Here is a 13,237-nt window from a genome sequence, read left to right as displayed (position 1 = left end):
CTTCCCTGCTGTCTTTTCCTGCCCATTCTCATATTTTGATTCCACAGGAGAGCTATTGTTGAAAAGCCCAGGCAGGAGCGTTGTCAGGAGAAACTAGAGAAAAGGCCAATTGTTTTGTATTAAAACTACAAATGGTATAAAGAAAAGACTTGTCGCTCCATGGAATGGATTTATTTATTGACTAACAATAATGGATAGGGATTGGGGGGAAGGGGTAACCATGGAGGAAAAGGGTAAGAGAGAGAGAGAAAGAGAAAGGCGGCTGCTACAGTAGTACTCGTATTGCTTTTTGTTTACTGCTTTTCTACTTCTTCTTTTTGTCTCCCCTGCCTTCCCTCTGAGTGTGTCCTTTCCTCTCAGCTGCAGGTCAGCTCAGGGTGGCTAAAATCAAACTAAAATTATAGTGTTTTTGTGTTTGTGTTCTTGTGTGTGTGTACGTGTCCGTGGGAAATGAACTTTCTGCTCAGAACAGCTGCTGTGGATGTGCCTCGCACTTATTCTTCTTCCCTCACTGCCGTTTGCCCTCAGTGTCACTCATGCGTCAGCTTGCTTGTTTTTTTTTTTTTTTTTTACAATATTCAACATACTGATCCACGCAGCGACAACCATTCAGGTCAATGGCTGTAGGCTGGCAGTGCCACTCGGGAGGAGGTTAAATATCAGAGAAGGTCATGAAGAGGAGGGGCTGGAGTGGTTGAGAGAAATCTAAATGAGTGATGATAAAGACAGCGGGTTAAGCCACACAGTCGCTGTAGGTCTACTGTCGTTGGCGCCCAAAGAACGAGAAACGAGGCTCAGCCTTGTCTGCATTTGTGAGGATGAAAAATGACAGCAATGGATAGTAAAGTGGCTCATTAACTTTTAAGTGAGACTACTGTGTTGACTGTTTTTGTTTAAATCAAGTTTTGATCAAAATTAAGTGTGTGTGTGTGTGTCTATATGTGTGTGAGTTCTCAGTGGGAATACATTTGTCTTTTTTGATTAACTGTCTCTGTCATTTTAAAAATACGTTTTTGGAAAAATGAACGATACACGACAGATTCACTTAAGTACAATTTCTTTGACAATGCAAGTGAGAGCCTGAAGATGTTCTAAATTTAAATCAAAGATGGTCTTCTCATGTGTTCAAAAGTGTAGCACTACATGGTGATCCACCGGTTCTGGTGTTGTAGGGTTCCCTACTGTGCTAATGAGCTGCGGACATAAGTCCAGACAATGTATCAACAAAGTTATAGAGTTTATTGCTAAACGGGAGCTATAAACTGCTGCCCTATTACTGTGGAGGAAGATCTGGGACTAAACAAAGAGGGTGGAGTGGCTTCGGGGGTCTCAGCTTATCATTTACCCCCAGAAGGACAAAAACGCTCCGTATGTGGTGCTAACATGTGACCACTGCACCTGTAAGCAATGGCAGCCGTCTATGTGTAAGTCGTGGCTCTGATGGAAGCCGTTTGCTTTGACTGAGTGAATCTACAGAGCGTCACTATGCAAAAGTGTGTGTGCCACACTTCCAGACTGTGAAGAATAATATTTTTACAATATTGTAATATTATTAATAATAGTAATAGTAGTAGTTTAGAAAAAGAGTGCTGATTTTACACTATGGCATGTGGACAGACTTTTGTGCCTCAGCAGCTGAATGTAAAAGAGCAATAGTTTGTGTCTGAACATACGTAAATGTTAAAAGATTGAGCCAATTCTGTAGTTCTCTCATTTTGACATGGGAATTTTCAAAATGTTAAGGTGCGTTCACACTGAAGAATCATAGATGCTCTAGGAATTGTTTGCTTGAATAGTAGGTAATATAATTATCAGCTGTTCTCTGCACATTTTGCCCAAGTCCAGGACTATATCGGTGTGAAAGTTAGGTTCTTTGTGCACTTTATAATAATGGACTATCTGTGTATATATATATATACACAGATATATATATATATATATATATACTGTATACACACACACACACACACACACACACACACACACACACAGTTCTATCTGTCTGTTTATCATCAAGCTGAAGTGGGAGAAATATACCATCCATACTCATCGCCCCTCAAGGGCCAGAGCACGCTCTGCAGTCAAAATATTAGCGCTGAACTTTCTTTATTTCATTTCGCAACGGTGATGTATGAACCCTGAAGCCATGCAAATAGTTCTCACTTTCTGTACTGGTATGCATGGCCGTACCCTCAAACACAAACATACACAAACAAAGGACATGAGTACGGCTCAGTAAACAGCCTCAAAACATATGTAGCATGTCTAATTCAATCAAGCGTCCGAGCGCTTGACAGTGATGAGCTGGTTGTGGCAACAGCTGTTTCCATGCTATCCTGCACAGAAGCCCTCGAAACATTCTACCTGAGCCTCTCTCCTGTCATCTACTCTTAATGTAAATGTATTGCATAGCACATTGCTGCAGTTTACGTTATAGAATTAGGCCATATGAAGACTGAACGGTTTGCAACTCTTTGTTTAGGCTTTAAATGAGTTGGAGAGCTGACCGCTTGTTGTTTAACTTGTTTGCCAACAGGAGAACTTTCAGGGAGGCTGTCAGCTAAGTGACTGCCCCCTCCTTCACCTGTGGCTGCTGACCTTCTCCAAGATTTCAACCCTTCCCTTCGCCGACCCCCCCGCTCAAACATGGCTCTGGCAGCCTGGATCGTCATCTTCTGTTGCTTTGCTTTCAGCAACATTGATCCATCCTCCCAGGGTAAGTGATAAATATTGACGTTTTATAAGATCTTTAGAATAATTACTCTGAAAATCTAAAATCTGCATATATTAGATGAGTATACACTTTGTTGTTAGAGATTTGTATTGATTCACTGAGCCGACTGTGGAGTTACACGTCAGGTCTTTGCTTTACCAGTAACTGCACTGACCAGGTTACTGCAAATGAGGATGAAATATTTATCTTTGCATCATAATAAAGGTTGTAAGTGCATTGACCTGCTGACCGGGCATGAATTGCTGACCTCCTACAACCAAACGGTCTTCTTGTGAGACAGGGAGTGAGAGGGAGCGTGTGAGAATGTCGATAACATTTCTTGTTATCTTGATGGTAGTTGGAGCGTGGCAAGGGAATAAGAAGCAATCCGTGCATGTAATGACTCCATATGTGTGACCTCTTTGAATGTGCTGTGCACCATAAGATATTTCATCTTGTGTTTGTGTGTCTGTTGGCTGTTTTAAGTTTAGCAGCAGGTGACCTGGTTGGATGAAACCGATGCTGTAGGGTTTGTGCTGTTTGATGATAAGGGAAAGGAGCTATCTTCAGCAGGAAGCAATGGGTTAAGTAGGGAGGGGAGGGGCTTAATGGCAATCCTTGCTAGTGGCCTGCCACGCAGACAGCAGCACACCATCTGCTCTATCTGCCCAGTCATCTTTTGTGCCAATGAGCCGCTGGGTGATGGACAGTAAAAACAAGGAGAGGGATGCTTTAAAGACGTCATCAGTTGTCCCGCGACATTTCCCCAGTCAAAGTTTTGATTGATAACTTACTGGTTTCTAGTTCAGTATGCACCCACTGTAAGAAAAAAGAAATCTGCAGTATTGTAGTATACCACTTTTTTAATATTTTTCTAAATAGATAAAGAGAGAAAATGGGATCTATGAATATTAATTTCAATCAGTTTACTTCATTTTTTTCCTGTTAAATGATTACCTCTAGGGACTGGGAAACCAACCAAATATGAATTCACCCCCCCTCCCCCCCTTTGTAAGTCTGTAATTTCAAAAGGTAAATTAAGTAAAGGAGGTTGCCAGATTTGGAAAAAATGTGTCGTTCCCCTTCAATTATGTCATTGTAAGGTTTAAAGTTTTGTATTTGTTATGTTTTGCGATTATCAGTTTCTGTTTGTCATGTTTTCTTTCTTTTTTTTGTTTCTTTAATCATATGTGTCATGTATGCTTTGTTTTGGTCTCTAAAAAAACAAAAACAATAACGTACTGGTTTATTTAATAAGATGCGTTTTTCTGCTTTGGTGCCATTACTGCATTAAAGCTGCAAGTCTAGCCTCTGGACTTATGTTGATTCATTGCATTGCTTTGTGTGGATGTGGGCGCTTTTGTGTGTGTGTGTGTGGAGGGGGTAGTTATCAGCTGCACATTAGCCTAATCAATTGAGTCTATAGGTTATCTACATAACCCCCCTTTTCTGAGTCATATGAGTGAGATGTCTCACTATGGGATATACACCTCTGTGTCATATCTTAGAAGCCCTTTCTCATAAAGCCAACCCTGATTGGCTGATGAAATGTATTCATCCGGTGCAGGTAGTTTCACCTACTACAAATAGAGTGGGCGGAGAATACATTGGCATTCAATCAGCAAACATCTTCTAGCTCAATTAGCAAGAAGGGCTGTCTGGTGAGACATCTTGCTCATATTTCTCAGAGAACCGGGGTTATGTTAATAACTTATAGTTCTCTTTCATAACATTTGTTTCGATGTCTCACTATGAGATCGCAATCGCCTCCTGTCTTTATAATTTATATATTCTACATTGTTGTGTTTTTGTGTTTGTAAATGTTTGGGGCGGAGAGAACAGTAATTTCGATTCTCTACATGTCTTGTACATGTTGTGGACTTGACAATAAAGCTGACTTTGACATTGACTTATATGAATATGTGACAAACAGTATTTCAAAAACCTTCAAATCCATTCATGTCTATGAAAGACTGACATTTGCACCAGAACAAAATGTATTTCTTTTTACCAGACAATGCTGGATATCTTTCCTCACCTTTAGATGTAGCCGTGTTGATGGAGAAGCCCATTAGGCTTGCCTAATGTGGCGGGCACTACAAGCCACTGTGCTACACGTACGTGATGAGACCCTGACGCAGAACTCTCATTTAGCAAAGCAAAGGCAATGACGTGTGCCTGCGTGTTTGACTTTTTGTGCATCAGTGGTGACAGCCAAACCATCACAAGTCTTTTTTGTCTACAAAGTCTGTAATGTAGGAATTTGTAATTTTACAAAATGACTGTGTAAAAGTAGATCCACGAGTGCAAAGATTACACAGCGTTGGGCGGCGTTTTTGATAAATATGTGGATATCAGATTGCTAATAGTAGCATGTGTGTGTGCATGCCAATCATAGCAGAAGCGCCGTGCCAGCTGACTGAATGAATCTGCTCTCGTTTTGGTTCTATTTAAGCCTGTGTGCTCAGATCAGTGGTGTGGAAAGGCCCCCAGTCCATTAGCGCTCACGCAGACATTTTCATTCATCTCTCACTTGTCTCACTTTCTCGACTCTGTCGCTTTTTTTCTGAACATTTGGTATTAATTAAGAATGTTGGACAAGCTGTTTTTACAGATCCTCCCTGCAAAATGCTTATTCTCAAATAGTGGCGTGCATTTAAGTGTCATGGTTCATATAATGCAATGGCAAATGTTTATTTCGATTTAAAAACCGCAGGAGTTCAACATGTTTTTGTAGGATGCTTTTTTTAAATGAGGGAAAGGTTGGTTATTTTGAATGTTTATGTTGCTCAATCCTTAGGTCGGAGAAAAGAAGAAATACCCAAGTATTAAAATGATGATTCCAAAACTGCAATCTACTCGCAAATTCATAAGCATTGATTCTCTGACTGGCTTGTAGCAATAATATTACGAGAAGAGGCAATAAAGCAGCAATCCCACGATTCTTGATACATACGCTCCGACTCTTGGTCTATAATTTGCTGAACAGCACTTTGTGCTGCTGTAATATGGATTTGCAAACTCATTGGCTTTACATTTTCTGTTACAAACTGCTCTAAAAAAAGCAAAGCATATATCCTACAGTGCAATGCTTTTTATTGTATCATTTCAGACCTAAATTGTTAGTGGATATATTAATAATTTGGCATAATCTGTTCTTGATGACAAGGATGTTGTTGATGTTAACCGTGTACACGTTAACAGTGTTTAGTTGACTGCCAAAACACTAGTAGTTTTTTTAGTTTTAGTTTTATAGTGATGTAATGAAACTAAACAGCAGAAATTATTTTGAATAAATGTACGTGCTATACTGTATATAGTGACATGTAAAATATACAACCACAGCAGGAACTTTTTTAAATAATCCATGTTCAGGAAATGCAAAAATTGCAATGCTACCTATGTACCTGTCCTGCTACCAACCACACAACCGCATCACAGACAGTGATATAGTCCAAATACTTTCAGATAAAAAATTTTTACGTTTTTTTGCAAACTGTGCAACACATAAATGCCGTACTTGAATTGATACCAAAAATACATACATACTGCACATTGTTTGCAGTGGTCACGAGTTAACTATCAGTGTGATTTTATTACATTTGAGTAGAATTTTTACTAATACCTTGGTATGCAGAGGATGATTTCAGACGCTTGAAAATGTTGTGCTTTAATTGAACTGTTTTTAGAAATAAATGTGGTATCAGTGTAGTCAACAAGGAAAAAAGGATAACACTTGACTTGAAGTTTTATACATAAGGCTGACATTACGCTGTCGTTATCTGTCAGCATGAATAAGGTGCCATGAAGGCTGTCATTAAATGTTGTTCGCTAAATTATGACGCCTCGATTGGATTACAAACCGATTTTTCCTTTATTTTTTCAAATATAAAGAAAAGGCTCATCCATCCCTTGGTTATATCAGTGATATCTAAAGTGTGGACTGAGCACGTTTATTTGGCTGTGAAGGTACTTCCAGGGTGACTGTGATTATTCATTTCATAAAATATATCTAAAAAGCCTTCAGGATTTAATTTAATACATTTAATTAAGTCAGAATAATCTCTGACATATTCAACATCTATTTGACCTAAAGTAACATAGATTTGTCTTAAAGTTGGTTTTCCATTAGAAGTTGCTCCACTCTTCTGACCTGAATAATGAAGATTCACTTCATTGCCATTAGTGCAAAATGGAAATTTTAGGGATCAGTTTGTACAAGAAGATTTTATGACTTATAAGGAGACTGTGGCATTCAGAGTTTAAGAATGCTTGGCTTGACTAATTTCTGGACAGTTGTGTGTTTTTTTTTGTTTTTGTATTTTTCATTGGGGAATTTGAGTGAATTTCTTTATCGAGTAATAAAGAAAGAAAAACAACCTGCTTAATTTAAGATATTGTAACAAACCCGTGGTAGTTGTTAAATATCTTCACATAAACAAGAGAATAGTCTCGCTCTGCCTTTAAAACCCCTTTAAATATGTTTTTCCCCCATCGTAAAACTGAAATCCACAGGCTTCATGACACTAATTGCTGACCTCGTGCCTTGTGAATATTGCTTATCATGCAGTTTTTTCAATGAAAGACTTTATTCCTCTTTGTGTGTGCTGTGCTATTGTTGCCTCCCCATCTTATTAGCAGCAGTCAGCGCTCCCCCTTTCCTCACCCTAAACACTCACTACTCATTTTCATCCAATCTTTCTGCTCTCTCCCTTAACAACTCGGCTATTACGCCCTCCCTCTGTTGCAATTCCCTTCCCCTCCTCCTGCAAGTTTTCCATTTTCACTGCTTCTTCCTCTATCATTGCCCCTCTATTTATTCCCTACAACACTATTTTCTCTTCCTCTTTTTTCCACTGTCCCCAGCCTATTTCCTCACCTTTAATCCATCAAGCCCTCCCTCTTTGACATTAACCCTGTAGCCTCCTCCAGCCGCCGTGTTTGCCTTGTCTTACCCTCTTTCTAGCCGTCTGTTAACAGCACTCATCTCATGTCTTTGTGAGTCCTTTCTGTTTTCTTTCACTTTCTTTTGCCTCTTCCTATATCTTTCTCATCTCCTGTTTGCTGTCTTCCTGCTGCTGGGGGTTGCTGTGCTCTTCAAAGCCCTTGGCTGAGAGCAGTAGATCACAGACAAGCCTGTGTGAGTGAAAGGTTAATGGATGGCCTTTGAACATATATTGGGAGTTGGGGTGGTTGGATGAGACAGAGAAGAGCTGGGGTAGTGTGTTCTTTCCAACCTTTCTTTGAAGATGACACACGCCACCCTTTTTGTCTGATGCTGAATTCAGTGGGTTGTGCCTTTTTTTTGTTTATTTATTCATTTGCGGCGTCATCTAGCGTATGTGTGTTTTTTGTCCATTTTGTTTGTGTGTTTGGGATTCCTTCTATTTGACTGTGTACAGGGGCCGTGTTAGTGTGTGTACATCGATTTGTGTGCTGCAAACAAGCTCCCACATAAAGGGTTGGGGAGTGTGTTCCTGTTTGTGCAGTCGCTTGATAGCTGCCTCTTCTCTCCCAGGACCTCGCTGTGTAATTTCCATACTTTGTAGTCTAGAAGATGCATGCGTGTGTTTGTGTGTGTGCCCCTGTTTCAACTGTATACATCACGTGCTGGGTGCACTTGCTGCTCATGTGTTTTGCAGATCATAGATTGATAATTACCAGTACCAGTTTTTTCGGCTGGCTGCCAAGGGCAAAAAAAAAAAAAGGGTGATAGTAAAATGCAGGAAGATAAATGTTTTGCTCTTGCTAGTGGGTTTGCTGAAATACTGAAAATAAGTGGAGGAGAAATGGAATGGGAAGGAAAGAGGAAAAGATTGTGGTTGAAGGGTTTGGAAAGGGAAAAAATGGACATGAAGAATGTGCAAGAGAATGTGAAAAGGATAGATGAGAGTTTCTGGTTGGAAGAAAATTGGTTAAGGGATCAAGGGATGGTGTATAAAGGCAAAGAAATGCTATGGTATGAGTTTGCGTTTTGTATGTGGCTACAAAGTTTATTTCCCAAAATGTGGAGGCACACAAATGAATGACTATAGTAACTGCAAACAGATCAATCAGCTCAACACACACACACACACAGTGTCCAGACCTCCAAGCCGTATAAGAGGTTAATTAAGTGTCTAATGCAGTGTCAGAGCCAGGCTTTGACACTCATCGCCACTAACAGGTCTTTGGATACAACTTGCAACACTTACAGATGTGTGTGCACACATATTTCTGACAGCAGGCTTTGTAAGTTTCTCATTTGTTTCCACCCTTGCCCGTTCCTCTTTATCTCACACTTTTACTCCCTTTTCCTTATCACTTTACCTTTCTTGGCCTATCCCCCGCCCTCCTCACTGTCCTTTCTCTGCCTCTGCGTTGGTTTAATTCTTTGCTTCTTCTTCTTCCCAGTGGTTGTTTCCGCCACAGCACCTGCAGTTTTACTCCACCAATGTTAATGTGATTCTGGGTCTGACTCACTGTCTGCTGGCCTATCTCTTGTGATATGTAAGAGAAGCAGGGAACTGATAGCTGTGCTGGGCCTGTAGCATAGCGACTCTCCCTTGAGAGACAGAAGGTATTTCACACAGGGTGAATCTCCTACTTTTTAGTTGGGCTGATTGTTATTTTAGGCTATGCCAATTCCCCCTGTTGAGGCATTTTTACCGCATAATTAGACACTGGGGCCAGCAATGAGGCAGTTTGACAGTATGAGCACGTCCCGTCTCGTTCCCCTCCTCAAGTTTGTGTATGCGTGTTATTCAGTGGCTCTTTAACCACACGCCTTGATCTCCTTGCCTTGCCTGCTAGGTTACCACACAGCAGAGTTTTTCAACACACAAAAAGTTCATGGTAGAGGCTGGATTAAATTTTTGAGTCGTACATATTTTTTTTTGCACTTATCATGTAGGATTATTTACATTTCTGTCTCTTTTATTCCTTTAGTGTTCATGACCTTATGCCTCCACCAAAGATAAAAGAAAAAAACAAGTTCACTATCCTTGTCTTCTGTCTGCTTTTAAATGGAAGGTTTCTGTCTTTTGCTATTGTTACCACATCTCATCTGGTCTCTTTTGTTCGTCTATTCCTACTTGTGTGCGAGTTAGATTTTTCTTCATCCTAGTGGATGCGTGTCATTTTGGCAGAGCTTTGTGTTCTGACCTCGCAGCAAGACTGGTGTTTTGCCATAAAGTCAGTCTTCATCCCATCTCCTCAATCTTCTTTGCCTGTAGCAGACACGCGGAGGAGACAAAGATGAGATCGCATCGTAGCTCTGAGGCCCTTTCCATCCACAAAAACACAAAGAGTCTCCCTGCACCCTCATGTTAGGCCTTTAGGTTTATCTCAGTCTGTCATTTTGTCACTAGTCCACGGTTTGAAGACTGCCTAAATGTGACAGTTGAGGCCGCATCGCCTCAGTTAGACGCTGGTGACTGGCCACACTCCAGTGAGTCATTATGGTAACTCGCAGTGCTTAGTGAGTTGCTAAGATGCAGCTCTAAGCTGATAAACGGCCAGTGAAATTGGTAAGGCTGAGCGGAGGATTCGCTCCGAGAAAGGAATTCCCACCATGAGATCTCTGAGTCCCATCCAATGACTGGAAAACAATTGGTTCTTGCTCATTTATTTGTTGGTCTGTTAACAGGATTACGTCTTAAAAGTGGAGTTCGTAACTTTCAGATCCCCCCTCCTCCTCCCTCCCCGCTGCTCTCTTGTTCTGCCTCTAAAGTCCCTCCCTCAGTGGAGCTAACAAGCTAACGTTAGCCCAACAGCAACGTCACTTCTCTCTCTCAACGTGCACACACCAATCTATCAGCAGCAGCAGCAACAACACAGTGTCACTCACAGCAGCCCACACGGAGGCTGCAGTGAGAGCAGCGCGCGCACGAAGAAACAACACATGCACTACATAGTTCTTGTGTAATAATTACAAATCAAACATAACGTAAATCAAGCAGCAGTAATTACCTTTCTAGCAGAAAAGTCAGCAATTCCGTCTTCTACTTCTCCAGTCCATACACTGTAAAAAAGACGACGCTCCAGGCACTACCTTGCTATGAGCATTGCTGTGTTTTGGCCACTGCGGAAAAGGGCGGGGACTGTGAGCAACAGCTGTCAGACAGTCCATCAAACACAATCCTGGCTCTGATTGGTTTTTTTTGCTCGGACGCGGTGCATTCTGGTAATCTGCCAAAAGCAGCAGGAGGGACTCAATGAGCCTGTTTTTTTCACACAAACTACTAGTTTCATGTGAGGCTGTCCTTACATAGTGACAGCTTTAGCAAATATGACAAAAAGTCACTTTTATAAGAGTCACCTTCAACAGATTTTGACAACATTTTAACCAAAGATAAACCTTATGTCCTGGAAAATTCCATTATATTTTAGAGAAGATCCAGGTCAATGTACTAATTCTGTATCAGTTAAAAAAAAATCCTATCTTTCATCATTGGCAAAATTTGAAAAATGTATACCTCAATAGGGTTAGGGTTGACTGATCCTTAAGAAATTTGACTCAGTTAGGTTGGTTCCTCAATTATCCCACCAAGTTTCATCCAGATCAGATCAGAATTTTGAATTTCATCGCAATAAAAAAAAAATGGTTTTGACCTACTGTATTGTTATTAATGGGGGTAAAATGTATTCCAAACCTTTAAAGTGTGAATGATAAGGATCACTGATCTAGATTAGACTCTTAATCTGATAAGCTTCATGATCTTTTTTACAATGTTTTTCATAAACATAGCTTTGTATTGGTAAAACTTGCAAACACCTCTGAACTACTACCAAATCAAGTGTTCAATTTGATCGGTTTGAATAGATTTGTGCAGGATAATCTAATACACATGAAGACAGAAAAAACTTACCTTGCAAACACTTAACTTGGCCTCTCAAAAAGGTGTCCTTGTCTGATGGTCCAGGCATCTATCTGCCCTCAGGCTTTAATTACTTCGTAAGGATAATGAGTCAAATCCAATCAGTGCTTTCTCTTGCTTTCAATTTGTATGGAGCTTCTATTTTCAAGCCATCAGCTTCATTCCCCCAACCAGCTGCCCTGGAGTCACACCAAGCTCCTGTCTGCTGAGCATGTATAACCTCTGTCTCTTGTATGCTGCCATATCCATCCAAATCAGCTTGTGTAATTATTGAATTGGCTCATATTAGCCATGTGTGTGTGACAATCGGTAATAATTCCTTGCAGATGACAGATAATAGCAAGTTTTTATATACCAAGAGAGATGAGTCATATGGTATAGTCTCATTGCAAGGGATTATATTTCCCTATACATACAGCTGATGTGGAGAGAGACGATTCGTCATTCAGCGATTATGTGTCTGACAGCTAAGACTAAATGGTGTGTGCGTGTGTGTGCGCACACATTGGCTGAAGAGACCCTGAAACCTTAATGGATTCCTGTAGAGTGAAGGACAATCGTAGCCCATGGCCAGTCCAAGCTTATCCTCTGCTCATCTCAGCCCAGCTCAGAGCCAGACACAGCTCCAGCTAGGCCTCGGGCCATCTGGCTCCCTTGCATGCACGTATGCACACACACACACACTCACACACACACACACGCACGCACGCACACACACACACACACACATGCAAGCCCACCTCACTGTCTGTTTGTGCGGAATTATTAGTGGGCCCCGCCCTTTGCCATAAACCCTTTCCTTTCCTGAATATTTATCCATCCCTCAATCCCTTGTCTTGAACATGACTGTTTGTTTTAAGGAGTCGATTATCACTTAAATAAATACTTCCTAAATAAGGTTTTTGATGTTGTTTTGTTAGGCCATACCATCTTTGTCTTGCAATGACTGATGTGTTTCTTTAGGTGAAGACAAACTTCTTTATTCTGATACATCTGGCTTCAAGCTTGTGTTTCCTGGTATTTGTTTGTTCTGTTTGTCTTTTACTGCAAAGCGTCACCTGAGATGTTTAGTTGATGCGGTGACTGGCTGAGAAGCAGGACATAATCAATTATGGGCTGTGACCAGAGTAAATTATCCCTTTAACCACAAATATTTATGTATTGTTGGCATGTTTATCTAGTGATATACCACCTTTAGGCAGAACCAACATTCCATTGTTTTTAATAGGATCGCTCCTGGTGGCTTCGTTTGCTTTTACTCTCCTTGTGTCTCATAATATTGTACGCCTTAAATCTCTGGCCAGCTGTACACTGCTGTATATTCACACCACAGGGTAGTTAAGAGAACAAGGCCACACACTGGGCCCATACATTGTAATCTAAATGAACCAAACTCCGTTAGCCTGAGTGTTAATATGTGCAGTGTGCTCATTTGCTCTGCATGTCTGCATATGTGCAAATTTACTTTGTTGGGTTTTTTTTTCTTTTGTATTTGACTTGTTTGTCTAGCTTTGACTGCGGTTTGCTTCTCTCCGTGCTTTAATTAATGTGTGCTTTTGCATCAAGGCCTTTGTGATTTGGCTCTGGTGCTGCATGCTGGCAAAGCATAAAGGGCTTGAAGTCTGTCTGTGCTACTCATTCAGCCTTAAGGGTGTTAGTTACACAA

At 40.8% G+C, this 13,237-nt stretch overlaps 1 protein-coding gene across 5 annotated transcripts in view; it reads left to right on the top strand.

Annotated features, from left to right (window-relative positions):
- The window catches only part of adgrl1a (adhesion G protein-coupled receptor L1a), a 111,819-nt gene that overhangs the window by 47,479 nt on the left and 51,103 nt on the right, over window positions 1-13,237 (top strand). For all 5 annotated transcript variants that reach the window (XR_003674621.1, XM_028454885.1, XM_028454883.1 and 2 more), the window contains exon 2: window positions 2,537-2,716. Coding sequence is in view for 4 of the 5 variants with exons in the window: in XM_028454885.1 (XP_028310686.1) it covers window positions 2,647-2,716 (70 nt within the window). In the remaining variant the exon portion in view is untranslated. The remainder of the gene's footprint in view (window positions 1-2,536; window positions 2,717-13,237) is intronic.

The sequence above is a fragment of the Gouania willdenowi genome, chromosome 8 (assembly GCF_900634775.1).
Source record: "Gouania willdenowi chromosome 8, fGouWil2.1, whole genome shotgun sequence".
NCBI lineage: Eukaryota > Metazoa > Chordata > Actinopteri > Blenniiformes > Gobiesocidae > Gouania > Gouania willdenowi.
Note: the sequence above shows the minus strand (reverse complement) of the source record. Positions and strands in the feature narration are given on the sequence as shown.